The sequence below is a fragment of the Artemia franciscana genome, chromosome 12 (genome assembly GCF_032884065.1).
Source record: "Artemia franciscana chromosome 12, ASM3288406v1, whole genome shotgun sequence".
NCBI classification, from domain to species: domain Eukaryota; kingdom Metazoa; phylum Arthropoda; class Branchiopoda; order Anostraca; family Artemiidae; genus Artemia; species Artemia franciscana.
The window spans coordinates 7,876,959-7,899,174 of NC_088874.1; the positions used below are offsets into that span (position 1 = coordinate 7,876,959).

The following is a 22,216-nucleotide window of genomic DNA, read 5'->3' on the forward strand; positions in this document are numbered from 1 at the left end:
TCAATTCCCTGAATACTGCCTTGAGCGCTTAAAAACTTTTAAAATAAGTAAATATGCTTTTCCTAGAATGGCTTTCACACTCGACCAGAGCATGAATATTCATCTTTATTCCACATTTTTAAGTTTTGAGCAGGTTGCTTCTGATGATTCTGATGGTTTTAGGCGATGATAATCATAGTTCTACAGATTTGTCCCCGTGTGAAAAACTTGTTGCAAGTGTGGAAAATTCTGTCCATAGTGCAAAAGCAGCTTCGATCTTTCTCTTCTTTAATAGAAGAGGAAGAGATAGAATTGATGGGGAGACTAGAATTGAGGGTAAACTAGAAAGGAGATGGTAATTTAAAAGTTGGGTTTTATCCAATTCAATTTTTCGCGAATTCCTATAAATTTATTTCTACAATATTTAAACTTATATTCCTGTTAAACATTTTAGACAAAGGCCTACTGAGAAAAAAACTTCCTTTGAACAAAATATAAAATTCGAACTAGATTTAGTTCCAGTTTTTTGGAAGGCCTGTAACTTTAGTTCTACAATATATAAGCTTTTATTCCTGGGGAACATTCTAGACAAGGACCTCCTAAGAAGGAAGGATGGTAATGTAATAAAAATAGTATTATGAGAATCTTTATTTTATGCCATTTCCAAATATTGTACTCACGGTTCTGACAATGCACCCCCAATCTCCTTGATAGTCCCATATATAGTCTATCCCTAAGATTCATAAGAAACTAAAAGAAAACACTACAACTTTGAAAACTTTAAATAATCCTTAATCTCTTTGATTAAAAGGATTAATATTTAATCCTTTTGAGGTGCCGTAATCTAGAATGTTACCGACTGATGATCGAAATTTGTTAATGTTGATATTCGCCGGTGAATATTCGAAATACTTTTTTCTTCTCCTTAGATTTAGTCAGCGCTGTTAGCTAAAAAAAAAAAAAAAAAAAAACGAGACAAAAGATCCAGCAATAGAAAAAAAGCAATGCAAAGGGGACCATCTTCATAGACTAAAACCCACACAGAATTGAAACTACAATTTCGGAATGTAGAAGACTAAATTTAGCTTAAAGTAGTAATTAGAATTTTAAGCTTTGCTTAATCTGGTTATAATCAAGAAAAAAACTGATTTTTTAAATCGATTGTGTGAAGATTTCTAAGTGTTTAAAATTTCATACTACCCCTTTTGTTTCACTTAAGCTTTCATGATCTATGTAAATTAATGCATAAACTGAAGGTTATGTGTCAAAATTTACTGGAAATTAATAATTTTAGTGGCATTTCGGGAAACATTAGCTTTTTTTTATTTTGATGTTAGCTAAATAAATCTCATACCACTGGGAGAATATATATACATATATATATATATATATATATATATATATATATATATATATATATATATATATATATATATATATATATATATATATATATATATATATATATATATATATATATATATATATATATATATATATATATATGTATGTTTCTGTGAATATTCGAAATTCGTGAATGCCGATATTCACAGGTGATTTTGTCAGCGTTGTCAATCAACTTTTTCAATTTAATGCAAGGTTTGATAATGACAGGATAGGTTAGATTAGGTTTGGTTAGATTTTTAACCCATTTCTGTTATTTATTACCAAATTTAACCTAACCTAATCTAAATAAACATAATCTAACCTATCTTTAACCTTTACCATCATAGCTTGCATAAGACTGAAAAAGGATAAAATATATTTCTGTCTTTATAAATGTTTTTAACACAAAAAGGTTTTATATAGTTCTTATTTTAATAGGCATTTTGAGTGCTTTTTACTCTCTTTTTGAGGTAAACTGCATTTATAAAATCGTTTCTGTGAATATATTAATTTTGTCCTTTTGGTATAATGCCAATCAAACATAGTTGCTTGTAAAAATTACTGCATGAAATAGTTTTCACAGACTAGGTGTAGCTTAAACCCAATAGACACACATGGACCTGAAGACCAACAGACACCTGGTGACGTACATAAAACACATAGATAACATGTATTTTCGAAGATCACACTGCCCTTCCCCAATGTACAAATAATAGTTCAAATAGGGATACATTTTTTATTTGATAGTGTCAACAATGACAAAATCTCTGGATATTTTGATCACATACACTGTGATCGTCATCAGCAGATAAACCGTAAACTATGAACAGATAACTACTGATGACGGTCACTGTGTATGTGACCGAAATATCCAGAGATTTTTTCATTGTTTTAACTGTCTAATAAAAGGATTTATCCCTCTTTCGACTGTTATTCTGTACACGTAAATAAAGTTGGAAAAGGTGTAACCATAGGCAGGTAGCCTAGTGACCATAGTAGCCAGTAACCGTAGACCAAACTCTGGTAACTTCATGCAAAAAATTTATAGCTGACATTGAACTGAAATTGACATTTTTGCTTTTTTGCGAGGCTGCTTAAAGCCTGCTTAAAGGCTCAGGGTTTGTTACTAAGCTAATCAATTCGCCTACTCTTGTTCTAGAAAGCATTGAATCCGCATACTATTAGTTGCCAGTCATAAGATCACTTGATTTTGTGTAATATTTTAATAAACTATTTTACATAATATTTTACATAAGGGTTGTAAAATACAGTCAAGCAAAAAAGTCATAACAATTCCTCCAATGCACATTTCATTTTACTTGAGCTCAAATTTGTATAAATTTTTTTGGTCAAAAAATTAAATACAGTTCATGACATGATTCAAAAAAAAGAACATTGCCTACTTTTGTTCCAGAAAGCGCTGAACCCCCATACTAGTAGCCGTCAGCTCACAGAAGCCGCTGCAGTAACCTGTGTCAAACTCTGCAAAATGTCAACGTATATAAACAATCTTGATTCCAATAATGTGGTTTTTTCTCTTGTGCAAAATGTCATTCAAGAGCTCAAGGTAAGTTATCTTTTTAAGGCCAATTGTCTATTTTGGTACGGTTTGTTTTTATTTATTTATGCTGATTATTCACCCACGTTTTTTCTTTAAATTTGGTGCCCGCTACTGCAAAAACTGCCAAACTGCGTAAGGAGGTTATTTCTGTTAAAATCTTTGTGTGTGCTTATTAATTTTTTTTTCTGGTGTGCTTATTTTTATTTCTCATCAGCAGCTGGCTCGTAATACCAAATAAAGCCATTTTGAAAAAAATAAGCCAGGTTGTTTCCATTTCCATCATTAGTTATCCAGCCATAAACTTCCAATAAATAGCCCACCACCACCCAAAAGTTTTGACAGTGTTCACTCGTGTATCCCTAAAGGCTCACAATGGGAATTTCTTTATCAAAGCCTTTCTTTACCCTTATGGTACTATTTGGCTCATTTTTCATTTTCACTGTCGTTTTCACATAATTTGGGAAAATTAGCTCCAACTTTGCCCCCTCCACCTGTTAAACTCTGCAAAATATCAACGTATGTGAATGTCACATAATATGAGAAAATTAGCTCCAACTTTGCCCCGTCCACCTGTCAAACTCTGCAAAATGTCAACGTATATAAACATCCCTGATTCCAATAATATGGTTTTTTATGGCACTTGGTATTAACCAAGTGACATATAGCAATCGCAAATTCTGTCGGTCTGTCTGTCTGTCGGTCCCGGTTTTGCTACTTTAGGGACTTCCAGGTAAGCTAGGACGATGAAATTTGGCAGGCTTATCAGGGACCAGACCAGATTAAATTTGAAATAGTCGTTTTCCCGATTTGACCATATGAGGGGAGTGGGGGGCCGGTTAATTCGGAAAAAATAGAAAAAATGAAGTATTTTTAACTTACGAACGGTTGATCAGATCTCAATGAAATTTGATGTTTGGAAGGATATCGTGTCTCAGAGCTCTTTTTGTAACTCCCGACCGGATCTGGTGACATTGGGGGGGGAGTTGGGAGGGGGAAACCTAACATCTCGGAAAACACTTAGAGTGGAGGGATTGGGATGAAACTTGGTGGGAAAAATAAGCACAAGTCCTAGATACATGATTGACATAACCTGAACGGATCCGCTCTCTTTGGGGTAGTTGGGGGGGGGGGGTTAATTCTAAAAAAAAATTTTGAAATGAGGTATTTTTAACTTACGAACGAGTGATCGGATCTCAATGAAATTTGACATTTAGAAGGATATCGTGTCTCAAAGCTATTATTTTAAATTCCGACTGGATGTTGTGACATTGGTGGGAGTTTGGGGGGGGGGCTAAAATCATGGAAAACGCTTAGAGTGGAGGGATCGGGATGAAACTTGGTGGGAAAAATAAGCAGAAGTCTTAGATACCGATTGACATAATTGGAAAATATCCGTTCTATTCGGGGGGGGGAGGGTAAATTCTGAAAAATTAGAAAAAATGACGTATTTTTAGCTTACGAAGGAGAGATCGGATCTTTGTGAAACTTCATATTTAGAAAGACCTCGTAACTCAGATCTCTTACTTTAAATCTCAACCGGATCCTGCGTCATTGGGGGGGGGGCACTTGGGGGGAGACCGGAAATCTTAGAAAATACTTAAAGCGGAGAGATCAGGATGGAACTGGATGGGAAGAATAAAAAGTGGGGGGGGGGGTAATTCGGAAAAATGAGGTATTTGTAACTTACGAATGGGTGACCAGATCTCAATGAAATTTGATATTTAGAAGGATCTTGTGCTTTAAAGCTCTTATTTTAAATTCCGACCAGATTGTGTGACATTGGGGGGAGTTGGAGGGGGAAACCGGAATTCTTGGAAAACGTGAAAATTGGGGTATTTTTATCTTACGAATAGGTGATCGGATATCTTAATGAAACTTTATATATAGAAGGATCTTATGTCTCAGATGCTCCATTTTTGACTCGAATTGGGTCCGAGGACATAGGGGGTTGGAGGAGGGAAACAGAAATCTTGGAAACACATAGAGTGGAGAGATCGGGATAAAACTTGTTGGGTAGAATTAGCACAAGTTCTAGATACGTGATTGACATAATTGGAACGGATCCGTTCTCTTTGGAGGAGCTGGGGGTTCATAATTTGGAAAAATTAGAAAAATTGAGGTATTTTTAACGTAAGAACGGGTTACCGGATCTTAATGAAATTTGATATTTAGAACGAATTCTTGTCTCAGAGCTCTTATTTCAAATCCGACCAGATCTGTTGACATTGGGGCGATTTGGAGAGGGAAATCGGAAATCTTGGAAAACGCTTAGAGTGGAGGAATCGGGATGAAGCTTGGTGGATAGAATAAGCAAATGTCGTAGATACGTGATATACGTAACCGTACTGGATTCGCTCTCTTTGGGGGACTTGGGGGGAGGGGTTCAGTGCTTTTGTGAGTTTGGTGCTTCTGGACGTGCTAGGACGATGAAAATTGGTAGGCGTGTCACGGAGCTGCACAAATTGACTTGATAAAGTCGTTTTCCCAGATTCGACCATCTGGGGGGCTAAAGGGAGAGGAAAAATTAGAAAAAAATGAGGTATTTATAACTTACGAGTGGGTGATCGGATCTTAATGAATTTTGATATTTAGAAGAACATCGTGACTCAGAGCTCTTATTTTAAATCCCGACCGGCATTAAGCCACTGATTTTCCTTTTAAATCAATCTATTGGTTCTTAGAATTCTGTTAGAGCTCATACCATATGAGCTCTTGGCACTTAGCTCTTCTTGCTTCGTCACAAGTGCCATATGAGCTCTTAGCTCTTGTTCTCTTGTGCAAAATGTCATTCAAGAGCTCAAGGTAAGCTATCTTTTTAAGGCCAATTGTCTATTTTACTACGCTTTGATGTTTTCTCCCTGCTGATACTAAGGTCTTTGTTAATGTTCTATGGACTTGTTATCTCCTTTTTAGTCTTTGATCTCTCATGAAAAGGACCTTTGTTTGTTTTTCCTTTGAAATGTTTTCTATGTATCTGGTTTTATTTTATTTACTATTGTTTAGGAATCATTCCTTTTTTAATGGGATCTGAGTATTTTGTTTAATGTTCGGGCTTCTAATTCATTCTGTTGTTTATGACGGGACAAAAGTCTAAAACAAGATGGTGGACTGTATAGATGTGCTGGCTTCATCTACTTGGATGTGTTATTATTTTTTTAGTTTTTTTCATCAGTATTTTTTATTTTTAGTTGTTCGTCATTTTTGACCCTTTTTATCATTGTTACTTTTTCATCACTATTTTTTGTGTGATTTTTTTCATCTCACCTGCCTAGATATGTTATTTTTCTCCAATGTAGGGATCAGGGCTGCCACAGGTATCAGGACTTAATCTTTGACACCAAAACTAAAAAAAACAGCAACAACAAGCTCCATGCACAAAGACTCCCAATTATCCTTCTCTCCATAATAACTTAGATTGCTGATAACTATGCAGTACATTCAGAATCATCAATTCAACTATTTATATAATTCTGGTAAAACATTAAATGATCTTTATTCCTTAAATCCTCTAAAAATAGAGACCCAGTGCCTATGATGGGCATGTGAAGATACCTATGCAATACATTAAATTCTAAACTAAGTAAATACAATGTATGGTTCTCGAGCCAAACTAGTGTATCAATTACCTTATTTAATATGTATAAACGTATCAAAGTTTGTTTTTATGCATTTTGTTACTTATTTACGAGTCGGGGAAAAATTCAAGGGGGGATCTGCTCAAGCCTTGTAATCCCAACTCCCTGGATACGACCTTGGTCTTGTTTGTACAGTTATTGTTGTACATTAGAAGTCATATCAAAGTTTTCCTTTTTTTATGAGAGATAACTGCTCAGCTTCTTAGTCAGGACGCCAATAGGGGTCGGGAGGGGGGTGGGGGGCTATTACCCTTAAGATTTTGAAAAACACCTGTTTTGTATTTCATAGAAAAAAAGAAAAAAAAGAGAACACCCTCCTCGATTTTCACTTTACCTTTTTTTTAACTTCATAAAACGTGTTCATAAAACTATCTACGTTTTCGAGAATTGGTGCCTCTGTTCTTAAAGTAAAGGAGCAGCGAATAAAATAACTCATATCTGTGTTTACTTCATTCCGACTAAGCAAATTTTTCTATTTCTAAATTAAATTTCTAAATTTTGGTCCTCATTTGTGTAGATTATGAATAGGCATTTGATTCTGCTGATAAAAGAGCTTTAATGAAAGCCCTATCCTTTTATGTATACCAGATAAGTACATTAAAGTGGTTAGTGTTATAAACGAAAATAATATATCTGAAGTTAAGGTAGGAAGTATTGTTAGTGGTTGGTTTGGTGTTGAATCAGGAATTAAGTCGGGCTATGTCCTATCCCTGTTTGTGTGGATTATTTTAATGGAACACGTCCTAAGAAACACGTCAAAAGCTATGAGAGTGCATGGGATCAAACGAAAAGTAGTACTCTCCTAGACCTAGATTATTCCGATGATTTGAGTATCATGGATGAAAACGAAGAGGCAGTGAAGATATAGAAATTAGAATAGCCAAGGCCCAGGGTGCTTTTTCACAACTGAAGAAAGTTTGGAAGTATAGAAAGATAAGTCTTTGAACCAAGACTGGAATATTGGAGGCCAAGGCAATGCCTGTGGTCAGTTAATGTTCTGAAACTGGAACGCTTTGAAAGGCAGAGAAAGACTTGTTAAATGTTCTCCAGAGGAATTGTCTATGGATTGTTTTGTGCCCTTTTTACCAACTATATGTTAAACAACAACATTTACGAACAATATGATTTTATCTGGCTTTCTAGGGCTATAATCAAAGAAAGATTGAGATGGCTAGGATACGTTTTACTGATGAAGGATGACAGATTACCAAATATTTTATTTCTGGCTATCCGTCCGGGGGTTAATCGTGAACGGAAAGAACGTTGATTGGTAGTAATGTTACTACCCAACCACTGAAAAGATAAGACAGAAGGGACGATTTTTTTTAAAGGGGAGAAGATAAAGAGGGAGGATAAACGAAGAATAGGTACCTGCATTTATCAACATTTAGGTAAAGACTATTCCGCGTAAATTTTTCACTTATGTAACTTACTAATTTCGAAAGGCTATTTAGATATTTTGGGATTACTAAAAGATCATCAACATAGGATAGGTATGACGCGTTCGCTAAACCGTAAATTAAGTTGTAGGTATAGATAGATACTTTATTAGTGACTGAACCAAAAAACAGGTATTTCACATCTACTCTACAAAAAATGTAAATTGACATTAAAAGAAATAAGAAATAAACCCAACAAAATACAGAAAGGAAAAAAAAACTACGGACAAAATAAAAAAAAGAAAGAAAAAAGGACGACAGTCTAAATAATTAGCATATCACTTTAGAAGTTGAAGGTATATTCAGAAGTATTCGAGAAATCGGCAATTTAAACAAACAAGGAGAAAAACTCTTTGTTTTTCTCCTTGTCCCCCTTTTTGTCCTTTTTCTTCGAAAAAGGACACGTTGACTATAAACAGAACCATTAATTTCAACTTTACTTAATTTTAACTATATCAGGTAAATGATGGGCATATTAATACCATTAGAAAATAAAAAATGTATATATTGCCAGATATCGTATTCATTACCATGTTTACTTATTCGGAATCGAAAGCTTTAGAAATAGGAAGCTCATAAAGGTGAATATCTTACCTTATATATTACCAGATCCACTATTTACTACAATATTTATTTATTACGAGAGTATATTTATTACCAGATCATATTTATTACCAGAAGTATTTAGAAGAATGGAAGATAGAATTCGGTGGACATTGCCGTATTCAACATAGGTTGAGACCCAAGCTGACTGTATCCATAATCAGTACCAAGAGCAATATGAGGAAAAAAAAAAAATATTCTGAACTTTACTTAGATTACAAGATACCGCAGTAGGGCGAAAAGATGAACAATCAAAGGGAGATTTACCTTTTTTTTTAAACATTGAAGGCACTGTACCGAACAAAAACTGTCTGGTACAATCAGGGCCTTATCCAGGATTTTTGTTGGTGGAGTCATTTTTTCGGGCGTGGAGGAGGGGGGCTAAAAAATACCTTAAAACACTCGTCAAAAAATTTTCATATGTATTTATGTTACGCTTTTATGAGTCAGCAAACATTTAGGGTTTGGGGGTCATAAGGTTGACATTGAGGTGTTTTTGAGACATGGTTCTTAGAAATGTAACATAAATGTATGAAGACATCTTATGCACTGGAGACAGCTTGGTGAGGGTCCTCGCTGAAAATTTACTTACTAGTAATTGCTGCGGGGCCATACGTGGACGCCGGCATCTAGAAGGCTTCATATGTTTGACTCCCATATCTCGTGATCGTGTGCCAGCTCTTGAGCAAACCGGAACCGGCAGCTCTCCCACTTTCTGCAAAACTTCCGAAATCTACCAATGGTATAGAGGTCGTTTTGACAGTTGCCTACCTTGAATTGACCGCCAGGATGTCTGCGCCAATCTGGCAAAGGAGCAGCTAGAACCCCTTGCTTGATGATGCGGCCGTTGGGTCTTAATAGAACATGCCCAGCTCAACGCAATCAAAACTTGCTGAAAATATGCTTTTTCTTTCGTCATTTCGAAGTTTTTTCGTTGTTTATCTAGTCACTGCGACCATCTAGGATATGTGATATAATAATTATTCAATAATTTACTGCTATTCTATTATAGATTAATTTTGATTTAATCATAGGCGCTTTTAAGATTCAAACTTTGAAAAACTCCTGCCGTCCAGGGTTGGGGTAGATACATAGACTGCAATGATTCTGTTTTTGGTAGTTTTTTGCCGAATTGTGCAATGGGTCCTATGTAAGTTGCTTATCGTCACCAACGTGAATCTGGATTAAAATTTGCATTGAAAACCAATAAGAAAGTGGGACCTTTTCCCTTGTGTTTTCTTTCCGAATTGTCGTTTAAACAATTCGGAAAGTTATGAGACTTGTTTTTCCCATTGTGTGAAACCGAGAAAATGTTCTTATGTAGATTACTTGTGTAGGCAATCTTGATAAAAGTTACATGTTTTTAGAATAAACTGAAAAATGGTTTTTTGTTCTTTTATATTATCTCTCGAATTTCATTATTTTAAATTTTGCTTATGGAAGCCACACTTTACTACTTGGTCACAAAATAAAAGTCCGGGGAATAGTGAATCTGGCCAGTAGTGGTGTTAGAAAATTCTTCCAGGACGGGGGGGGGCAAGTACTGGTTGGAGTTGTTGTTTTCACCAGATTTAAAAGAGAATTGTCTCCTATGACATATTTGTAAATGTATTCTCCCTCCTCTCGTCAATGGAGCGTTTGCCACCCATATACTTTGAAAAATATCTTTTTGGGCATGTTTATTGAAAAAAAAAAAAATGCCATCCTACCCCTAATTTTCGTGAATTGACACCCTTCTCCGGCCCCCTCTTGATGGCTTTTGTCCTACTTGTGTGTTTTTCATCTAACTTAAGGTGAGTAAATCTACATTACACTTTGCTAGAATATCGTGTAACACGTGATAATCATATAATAATATACTAATAATACAAAATAGGTAAGAAACAATATGTTTCAAGATTCGAGATACTTCAATAGGAAGCTATTTTACCATTTGTCGTATATCAACATTAATTCGGAGATGCATAAACTGTGCCTTGGGATTGAAACAAGTTCACTAATACTTTGCCCAGTGTTTCTGACCCTCTACGCATCCTTTTGCCCGCAGCTTCCAAACTTGCCTGAAAAACAACACAAAATGTAATTGTTTATAATAAAACAAGGATTAAAAAATATAGATTTTAGTTATAATGAGGATAATTTGTATGACTTAACCCATCAAAATCTCAATATTATTTTTCTTATACCATTTCTTTTTTTATTTTATTATATATTTCTTAAGCATTACATTTATAATATTACATAATAAAATAATCTTGCGATAAATTATTTATTATATTGTGTAAATAAGTTATACTAAATTTGAATTTACTGTACTTTACGTATTTTATATTTTTATTGATTTAATTATATATTTATTTAATACTTTATTTAAATTTACCTTTTTTTATTCTAGTTCTTAGTTCTTTGACAGAAAAATTTTGTTGAAGCTTGTCATCATTCTTTTAAATGATTTGTATCCACATAATTAACTTAAAGATAGTTTAGCCTACGTGTTTTCGTGTGTCTAATCTGGGCCCTATTGCTTTATATAGACAAATTGTAGTTTTTTTAGATCCAAATGCTACTTAAATCGAAAGTCTGCTTAGTCCTCCGGTCATTATTGTTATTAGGTCTGATGAAGCTGATACAAATAGAAAAACTGATGCTATGGAATCAGGATATTTCAGAAAAAAAGATGATTTGGGATAGGAAAACTGACCAGCTATTGGGTTACAGGAGCCCCAAGCCATCTTAAGAACCCTCGCGTTGTCCGTTCGCTCTTTAGAAACCTTCTTAATTGGGACAAGTATGACCTACTTAGGCATCTATATATTATCTACTATTTATGTGTCTTTCTGTGTTTCCATGTGCTGAAAGCACAGCTAAATTGTTCGAGCTAGGTAGGATATTTGCAAGATAATCTTAGAATCACGAGAATGGCGGTAAACCATACAAATTAAAAAATACATTGATCGAAAAGACTTGTCCTGGACTAGCGTGGGACCATGTGATGGTTGAACTCCCGATCTGCCAACCGTGGTGAGCAAAACAAACAAATGGAGGTGAAAAATCCCGTGAAATGGTCTTTTACGAGAAAAAAGAGCTCCTGACGTCCACTCTATGTCTATTATTACTGATCAAACAGTTCGTGGTGACGAACTGTAGTAAGGAGAGACCCGGCTCAATAGTAACCAAAACTCTAAAAAATGGACTGTTTTAAAAGACTGTTTTTTACTGTTTTAAAAGGTAGAGTTAAGAGAAAGAGTCAAACTTTAGCGTAAAGAGCGGGGCGTTGATTAGGAAGCATACCCTTTCATATACGAAGTAATTTCTGTTCGTTTTAAGTTTTAATGTCGCTCCTTACTTTCCGTTAAAAAACTTGTTTTTTGTAAATAATTTCTGAACGTAATATAACAGATAAACAAACAGTAAATAAACAGATCAATTGATCGATCAGTGTCTTTCAAAGATCTACGGGCCATAGACACAAAAAATGTATTCAAAGCAGGGAAAAAGCTTGTCAGGGGAAATCACTACACACCAAGTCAGGTTAATGTTGTTGGGTTTCTACCTTGAAGAATGTCAGGGAGAAGCAAATCAATGCCATCTAAATGTTTTCCCTGAAATCAGAAAGCACCGGACACTCCCGTAGAAAACGGTCCAAATCTTCTTCTTCCTCTTTACAGAAAAGGATAACTCCCTCTAGAATCAAGCATTTTATAAATAACTTTTGCCCGCTCTGTATTGGAATGCAATTTGCCCTTAATATTATTCATCGAAATACAATCTTGCCCGGTAAATTAAATTTAAAATAAGCTTCTTCACTAAAACTAGATTCAGCCTGAGTTTATTACTGCGGCAGAGCTGTTTTTAACTGCTCTTAACTAGGGATTCGTTTGGTCACCTTAGCACAATCAGGAGTAACTTCTATTAACCCTCCCAAATAAGGTCCTCAATTTACTTTGTTTGGCTGAGGGAATGGGTTCTTGTTTCACTCGTAACGTAATTATCGTGCTTTAATTAGAATTAGAGTCCTCTAGTCAATCCCAGGCGTAAAAAAGGATCGCAGGTAAGTGAAAGGGCTAAGATTTATGACACTTTTCTGGGTTGAAGTCTGAATTAAACTTTTTTCATTGATGATATTCGAATTTTTTACTTTCTCGTTAACCCATTTATTATACGTGGAAACTACAATTTATCATGGTCCCCATTTATATTGAGACATTTGCGAGAAAGATGTACCAGCTGATTAATGTTCTCACAGAGACTTCATCCACTGTTTTGTAACAGGGAGAGGGAGGCAGTGGGATGAGGGGAGGTATTTTTTAGCTTATTCTCTTTTTTTTACCAAGTGCAGTCCTACTCAATTCCCATCCACCAATCAAAAGCAACCTCTCCCTGTAAAAAAAAGTCGTCTTCATCTTATTTTGCTTTTGTAAATTTCGTCTTGGTTCCTGTATGAAGTTGTTTTTCTCCATATCATAAACTATGTCTTTGTTTCATAAAAAAAACGACAAACAGCATAAACGTTTGGCTACCGTAGCTAGATTCTGATGGAAGGGGAAACATCGAGCTAAAAAAAGAAATAATTTCAGCACGCCCTCTAACACAGCAGCAACCCGCTAAGCACACCCATATCCACACTAAGGAACGATGGGTTAGAGCTCGAGTGGAAACAATTTTTAAAGATGGCTGCAACATCGTCGTGATAAGTTTCTCAATTTGGAGGGGAGATATATTGAACTGTAGATTAAATTTATCTTTCAACGGGAATATTTGAATCCATTCCATTGCCAAAAATATAATATACTTTCTAAACAAACACCTTTGTAACCTCAGAGCCATAGACAAAAAAAATAATGTCTTTAGTACCCTCTGTAAAAAGTACCTCCAAAAACGATTGCGAATAAGTTTCCAAAACTTATTTTTATTTTGCTCTTGGAAAAAAAAAATCCTGACAAAATATTCACTCTGCTTGGAGCTATTCAAGATTGATTCGTTCAGTTTCTGGAGTATTGTTTTGGCTCCAGACTGTAAATTATTTTTATTGAATTAGTAGGAATTACAGAAGAATTTATGATGAAAGAGCACAAACATGACAAGCTGGTACTAAGAAGTACGATTAATCGCTTCCCGTGGACTTGGTCTGGAACTGACCAGAAGCGTCACTAGCCAAAATATTTGGGGGGGGGGTTGTCTGTTGCCGACTGGCTGGTAATTTTTAGCGACTGACTTGGGTGATGTTGCTACTACAGCTACGTAATTTTCTTCTTTGCCGACTGAGACAGATCTGCTTTTCGTGATTTTACATCATATATTTCCATCAACCCATTTGCATAAGAAAAAAAAATAGTGCCTAATTGTACTGTCAGCCTAAAAAATAGTTGCACTTTGCATCACTTTTTCACTGACAGAAGTTTTTTTATCCTAATGACTGAAAACGTTGAGGAAGGGGTGTCCCCCTCTTCTCGTACGTGACGCCCCTGCCGACAACTATAGCGCATGATACCAGTTCCCCCCTTGTGATCCACTAGACGTACATAATAAGGTTTTCCTCCCTGGGGTACCTTTAAAAGGGCATTCTTTTTTTTATAATTTTATCTAAATAACAATGAATCAAACTCTAAGTCAGAACCAAGCAATTTTAAAATTTACAGAACCCCTTATTCCAAATAGAGAAGCAATAGTTTAGTTAAAGAAACTCTTCAAAAAGTCGTCAAGCCCTGTTCACAAAAAAGTATCGTCCATTAGTCTTACATGAGAAGGTTTTCCAGTCTGAAGTACCTTTACTTGTTTGGACTACGTCATTTTTCAAAAACAAATGCGCAAGCGTGCGACATTGCTTCCTCTGCAACTGGAAAGCTGAATACCTGTTTGACTTGATCATCCCTGGGAAAAAAAACGTGTCCGGGATCTTTCTTCTAAAAAAAATGCAAAATTCCATATTTTTATAGATATGAGAAGATTTTATTACTCAGGAGTTTGTAAACACTTATATGATTGTGCAAAATATTCACATTAAGGTCTTCTACGGTTAATCTAATGATGTTTTTTTTCTTATCATTTAATTTTTTTCACGTTCGTTGCTTTTGATCTGTAACATTAAACTTAATCAACTTTTTATGTTTGGAAACAGCATAAAAAACCAATTCTTTTGCGTTATTTATTGTTATCAAAATTCTTTCTTAGAGTTTTGGTTATTAATGACCAGAGTTGCACTTTACTTACTGTTCGTTACTGCGCACTGTTTGATTCTACACGATGAATTTTATGTATATTTGAGAATATTGGTAGAATATCCCAGAATACATATTTTCTTCATTCTTTTTATTTGTTTTAATTGCCCTTTGGAAACTAAATTTTACGTGGGGGGAGGGAGAATTTTCTTGGGATGAATTTGTTAGACGGATTTTTTTTTTTTGGGGGGGGGGATACACCAAACCTCTTATGTATGACAGTTGAGAATCTAAAGGATTTTACTTTTATTTGAGTTTTTTTTTTCTAACCTTTTCTTTTCTTAGAGTTTTAGTTATTATTGACCCGAGTTGCTCTTTACTTATATATTTTCTGCAATTTTTATTATTTGTTTTAATTTTCCTTTGGCAACTCAATTTTAAATGGGGGGGGGGGGGGGAGAATTTTTCTGGGATAAATGGGTTAGATGGAATTTTCTTGGGGGGGGGGGGGGGGTACACCAAACCTCTTATGTATAACAGTTGAGAATAAAAAAGGTTTTTTTCTTTTCTTTGAGTTTTTTTTCTTAACTTTTCTTTTCTTAGAGTTTTAGTAACTATTAGCCCGAGTTGCTCTTTACTTACATATTTCCTTCATTCTTTTTATTTGTTTTAATTTCTCTTTGGCAGCTCAATTTTGCATGGGGGGAGAGAATGTTTCTGTGCTGAATTGGTTAGACGAAATTTTCTTGGGGGAGGGGGGCACACCAAACCTCTTACGTATAACAGTTGAGAATCAAAAGGATTTTACTAACCTTTTCTTAGAGTTTTTCTTTTCTTAACTTTTCTTTTCTTAGAGTTCTAGTTACTATTGACCAGAGTTGCTTTTTACTTACATAGTTTCTTCATCCTTTTTATTTGTCTTAATTTCCCTTTAGCGACTCATTTTTACATGGGGCGAGGGAGTATTTTCCAAGGATGAATTGGCTGGGTGGAATTTTCCGGTGGGACACACTTAACCCCTTACGTATGACAGTTGAGAATCATAAGGATTTTGCTAACCTTTTCTTAAAATTTCGCCTTAAAATTAGAGCTTTAGTTACTATTGACTCTTTACTTACATATTTTCTTCATTCTTTTTATTTGTTTTAATTTCCGTAGGGCAGCTCAATTTTACATGGGGGGAGAGAATTTTCCTGGTATAATTTGGGTTAGACAAAACTTTCTTTTGGGGGAGGGGTATACACCGAACCTCTTATGTATGACAGTTGAGAATCAAAAGGATTTTACTAACCTTTTCTTAGAGTTTTATGTTCTTAACTTTTCTTGTCTTGGAGTTTTAGTTACTATTGACCCGAGTTGCTCTTTACTTACATATTTTCTTCATTCTTTTTATTTGTTTTAATTTCCATTTGGAAACTAAATTTTACGTGGGGGGGGGAGGAGAATTTTCTTGGGATAAATTGGTTAAACGGATTTTTTTTTTGGGGGGGGGGGTACACCAAACCTCTTATGTATGACAGTTGAGAATCTAAAGGATTTTACTTTTATTTGAGTTTTTCTTTTCTTATCTTTTCTTTTCTTAGAGTTTTAGTTATTATTGACCCGAGTTGCTCTTTACTTATATATTTTCTGCAATTTTTATTATTTGTTTTAATTTTCCTTTGGCAACTCAATTTTAAATGGGGGGGGGGAGAATTTTCCTGGGATAAATGGGTTAGAGGGAATTTTCTTGGGGGGGGGGGGGTACACCAAACCTCTTATGTATAACAGTTGAGAATAAAAAGGTTTTTTTCTTTTCTTTGAGTTTTTTTTCTTAACTTTTCTTTTCTTAGAGTTTTAGTAACTATCAGCCCGAGTTGCTCTTTACTTACATATTTCCTTCATTCTTTTTATTTGTTTTAATTTCTCTTTGGCAGCTCAATTTTACATGGGGGAGGGGGGCACACCAAACCTCTTACGTGGGCACACCAAACCTCTTTACATTGGGCGAGGGAGTATTTTCCAAGGATGAATTGGCTGGGTGGAATTTTCCGGTGGACACACTTAACCCCTTACGTATGACAGTTGAGAATCATAAGGATTTTGCTAACCTTTTCTTAAAATTTCGCCTTAAATTTAGAGCTTTAGTTACTATTGACTCTTTACTTACATATTTTCTTCATTCTTTTTATTGGTTTTAATTTCCGTAGGGCAGCTCAATTTTACATGGGGGGAGAGAATTTTCCTGGTATAATTTGGGTTAGACAAACCTTTTTTTTGGAGGTGGGGTATACACCGAACCTTTTATGTATGACAATTGAGAATCAAAAGGATTTTACTAACCTTTTCTTAGAGTTTTATGTTCTTAACTTTTCTTGTCTTGGAGTTTTAGTTACTATTGACCCGAGTTGCTCTTTACTTACATATTTTCTTCATTCTTTTTATTTGTTTTAATTTCCCTTTGGCAACTCAATTTTACATTGAAGGGATGGGGGGTATTTTCCAGGGATGAATTGGTTGGGCGGAATATTCCAGCGGGACACACCTAACCCCTTACGTATGACAGTTAAGAATCAAAAGGATTTTACCAACCTTTTCTTAGGGTTTTTCTCTTCTTAACTTTTCTTTTCTTAGAGTTTTAGTTACTATTGACCCGACTTGCTCTTTAATTACATATTTATTTTCATTCTTTTTATTTGTTTTAATACTCCTTGATATCCCAATTTTACACGGGGGGAGTCTTTTCCAGGAATGAATTGGTTGGGTTGAATTTTCCGGTGGGACACATCTAACCCCTTACGTATGACAGTTGAAAATCAAAAGGATTTTACTAAACTTTTCTTAGAGTTTTTCTTTTCTTACCTTTTCTTTTCTTGGAGTTTTAGTTACTATTGACCCGACTTGCTCTTTACTTACATATTTTTTCATTCTTTTTATTTGTTTTAATATTCCTTTGACATCCTAATTTTACACGGGGGAGTATCTTTTTAACGATGAATTTTCTGGGCGGAATTTTCCGGGGGGACACACCTAACCCCTTACGTATGACAGTTGAGAATCAAAAAGATTTTACTAACCTTTACTTAGAGTTTTTCTTTTCTTACCTTTTTTTCTTTCTTAGAGTTTTAGTTACTATTGACGACTTGCTCTTTACCTACATATTTTTTTCATTCTTTTTATTTGTTTTAATATTCCTTTGACAACCCAATTTTACCCGGGGAGTGTTTTCTAGGGATGAATTGGCTGGGCGGAATTTTCCGGGGTACACACCTAACCCCTTACATATGACAGTTGACAATGAAAAGGATTTTACTAACCTTTGCAGATATCGAAGTAATCGAAGTTGTAGAATGTCTTCTATTAGAGTGACACACACCAGTGTTGTCATCTTTTAGGTCGAATAGGTAATCGTTTTCGCGTCGGTTCATCGTGGTGCTTCAGTTTGCTTGATTATTCCTCACTAATTTCGTGATTTTGACTGAATCTTATTATTCTTAGCTGTGCATGTTATATTGCAGCTATCCAGATCGTCTCATTTGTATTAGTGTCATGATTCATTTTCGGTGAATCCCAAGTTCTTATTAATCATGACTTAATTCTCTGAAGTTAATATGTGAAAAGAATTAATGTCTATTTTGCAACGTAGCTAAATATGGCTCAGCTTATAAAATTCTTTAACTATAAGAATGTTTTTTAATTGTCAGAAAGCCGATGATTCTTGCTCGTTCTGGGAAAATTGTAGCACATTTGCGCTTGGGATTACTTTTCGAAGCAAATTTTATTTTGCAAAGACTATTTTATAGCTTTGATTTTGACTATTTTGAGCTTTGATTCTCCATAGAATCCAACTCTCCTGGAGTTTTTTTTTCAGTTCAAGAAATATAATCTATCAAAATAGTATGGTTCAAATGGGGATAATTCCATTTATTAGGCAGTGAAAATTTTGATCAAATATACAGCGATCGTCATCAGCAGAAATACTAAAATATTAAGATTAAAACTAACATATTTGTAAAGAACAAAATAATTACTTCTGGTCTACAAATAGTTTACGGTCCATTTACTAGATTAAATAAAAAAAAACGAGTTTTTTTTAACTGAAAGTAAGGAGCGACATTAAAACTTAAAACGCACAGAAATTACTTCGTATATGAAAGAGGCTGCTTCCTCATCAGCGCCCCTTTCTTTACGCTAAAGTTTGACTCTTTCTCTCAATTCTTCTTTTTAAAACAGTAAAAAACTTTAGCGTAAAGAGCGGGGCGTTGATGAGGAAGCAGCCTCTTTCATATACGAAGTAATTTCTGTGCGTTTTAAGTTTTAATGTCGCTCCTTACTTTTAGTTAAAAAAAACTCGTTTTTTTTTATTTAATTTCTGAACGTTTTTGAATCAATGCATGTTTTGATTTTGGCTCTCCGCAGAGGAATAATCAAAACGAAATTTGCATTTTTTTTTTTTTTTGGGGCTAAATGGCTTTCTCATAATTTTGATCGAATGATTTTGAGAAAAAAAGAGCGGGGGCGAAGCCTAGTTGCCCTCCGATTTTTTGGTTAATTAAAAAGGCAACTAGAACTTTTAATTTTTTACGAATCTTTTTATTGGTAAAAGATTTACGTAACTTATAAATTAGCTTACGTAAAGAACTTTTGTATTCTCATGTTTTTATTACATATATGAGGGGATTCGCCCCATCGTCAGTACCTCGCTCTTTACACTAAAGCTTAAATTTTATCCCAATTCATTAAGAATGACCCCTGAATCACAAAAACCGTAGAATAAATAGTTGAAATTACTAAAAATACTTTAGCGTAAAGAGCTAGGTATTATAAGGAGGTGAGCCCCTCATATGGGTAATAATTTCTGTTTGTTTTGAGTTTTATTGCTGTTCCTTACTTCCAGCTGAAAAAGCTTTTTCACATTTATTTTTTAATATTTTTTTTTAAAATAATGCTAGTAAATCCTGCTCTCCCTTCATGGAAGTTTTCTTCTCCCATGACAAATTCTCGATGGAAAGTTCCCCCAGCATATCCCCCTCTTCTCAACCCCTCCCCCAACCAAAAAAATCCTCCTGAAAACGCCTGTATACTTCCCAATAACCATAACCTTGTGTAAGCACAGGTCAAAGTTTGTAACTTGTTGCCCCTCCCACGTGGACTGTGGGGGAGTAAGTCGTCCCCAAAGACATAGTTATAAGGTTTTTCGACTACGTTGAATAAAATGGCTATCTCTGAATTTTGATCCGTTGACTTTGGGAAAATAATTAGCGTGGGAGGGAGCCTAGGTGCCCTCCAATTTTTTTGGTCACTTAAAACGGGCACTAGAACTTTTCATTTCCGTTAGAATGAGCCCTCTTGCAACATTCTAGGACAACTGGGTCGATACGATCACCCCTGGGAAAAAAAAAACAACAAAAAAACAAATAAACACGCATCCGTGATCTGCCTTCTGGCAAAAAATGCAAAATTCCACATTTTTGTAGATAGGAGCTCGAAACTTCTACAATAGGGTTCTCTGATACGCTGAATCTGATGGTGTGATTTTCTTTAAGATTCTATGACTTTTAGGGGGTGTTTCCCCCTATTTTCTAAAATAACGCAAATATTCTCAGGCTCGTAACTTTTGATGGGTAAGACTAAACTTGATGAAACTTATATATTTAAAACCAGCATTAAAATTCGATTCTTTTGATATAGCTATTGGTATCAAAATTTTTGAGTTTTGGTTACTATTGAGCCGGGTCGCTCCTTACTACAGTTCGTTACCACGAACTGTTTGATCTGCCTGAGAGTTCATTAACTGGATTCATCCAAAGTCTTGAGTTTTAAATTTTCGTCTTTAACATTGCCTAAATTAAAGCTGAATTTCTAATGAAGAATTTCTAACGAATTTCAAATTTTTCTCTTCCTTTAATTGCAAAAGAAATGATGTTGAATTTATTATTACGTACTTGTTTGGTTACGTTTTCATGTGACCAATTTTTAATGAACTCTCTCAGACAGATCTAGTGAATGAATTACATAAAAAAAAAACTAGTTTTTTTAACTGAAAGGAGCGACATTAAAACTTAAAACGAACAGAAATTACTCCGTATATGAAATGGGTTGTCCCCTCCGCAATCCCTTGTTCTTTACGCTAAAGTTTTTAATTGTCTTACCCCTGAATCAGAAAGGCCGTAGAATAAATAGTTGAAATTACTAAAAATACTATAGCATAAAGAGCGAGGTATTTATCTCCTCCTAAATACCTCGCTCTTTATGCTAAAGTATTTTTAGAACCCCTCATATGCGCAATAATCTCTGTTCGTTTTAAGTTTCAGCGCTACTCCTTACTTTCAATTGAAAAAACTTTTCCATGTTTATTTTTTAATTGTTGTTTTTATAGTAATTTTAGAAAATCCTGCGCCCTTTCCATTGAATTTCTGTTCCCCCATGACATATTTCTCCAAGGAAAGATCCTCCCACATAGCTCCCTCCCCTCAACCCCACCCCAAAACCAAAAAAAATCCCTGAAAACGCTGTACACTTCCCGATAACCATTATTATATGTAAACACTGGCCGAAGTTTGTAACTTGCAGCCCCTCCCCCAGGGACTGTGGGGGAGTAAGTAATTCCCAAAGACATAGTTATTATGGTTTATGACTATGTGGAACCAAATGCCTATCTCAAAATTTTAATCCGTTGACTTTGGAGAAAAAATGAGCGTGGGAGGGGGCCTAGGTGCCCTTCAATTTTTTTGGTCACTTAAAAGGGCACTAGAAATTTTACTTTCCGTTAGAATGAGCCCTCTTGCGACATTATAGGACCACTTGGTCGATACGATGACCCCTGGGAAAAAAAAACACACCCGTGATTTGTCTTCTGGCAAAAAATACGAAATTCCACATTTTTGTAGATAGGAGCTTGAAACTTCTACAATAGGGTTCTCTGATACGCTGAATCTGATGGTGTGATGTTCGTTAAAATTGTATGACTTTTAGGGGTTGTTTCCCCCTATTTTTTTAAATAAGGCAAATTTTCTCAGGCTCGTAACTTTTCTTGGGTAAGACTAAACTTGATTAAACTTATATGTTTAAAATCAGCATTAAAATGCGATTCTTTTGATGTAGCTATTGATATCAAATTTTTTAGAGTTCTGGTTGCTATTGAGCCGGGTCGCTCCTTACTACAGTTCGTTACTACGAACTGTTTGACCATAAATATTTGTGGACTGAAATTATTTTTTTTTCTAAATTATATTATTCTATTCTGTTCTAAATATTTTACTATTCTAAATATTATATTATTCTTATTATAAATATTATTGTAAATTATTTTATCCTGAATTATATTATTTTGTTCTGTATAAATATGTTGGTTTAAACTTTAATGTTTCAGTATTTCTGCTGATGTCGATCACTGTACTTGTGAACGAAATTTCCAGACTTTCGTTTCTATTTTCACTGTCTAATAAGTGGACTTATCCGCATTTGAACGTTTAT

The 22,216-nt window shown here is 34.9% G+C and overlaps 2 protein-coding genes and 1 long non-coding RNA gene across 3 annotated transcripts in view; 1 reads left to right on the plus strand and 2 right to left on the minus strand.

Moving 5' to 3' along the window:
* The window catches only part of LOC136034175 (interaptin-like), a 442,249-nt gene that overhangs the window by 321,475 nt on the left and 98,558 nt on the right, over positions 1 to 22,216 (minus strand). The window lies entirely within an intron of this gene.
* The window catches only part of LOC136033629 (neurofibromin-like), a 214,161-nt gene that overhangs the window by 67,284 nt on the left and 124,661 nt on the right, over positions 1 to 22,216 (plus strand). Inside the window, 1 exon segment of the mRNA XM_065714430.1 lies at positions 2,780 to 2,932. Coding sequence (XP_065570502.1) covers positions 2,780 to 2,932 — 153 coding nt within the window.
* LOC136033628 (uncharacterized) lies at positions 10,435 to 18,222 on the minus strand. The gene is made up of 2 exons (XR_010618978.1): positions 18,058 to 18,222; positions 10,435 to 10,663 (listed from the first exon to the last, which is right to left on the minus strand). It is a non-coding gene; the product is annotated as an uncharacterized LOC136033628 (long non-coding RNA).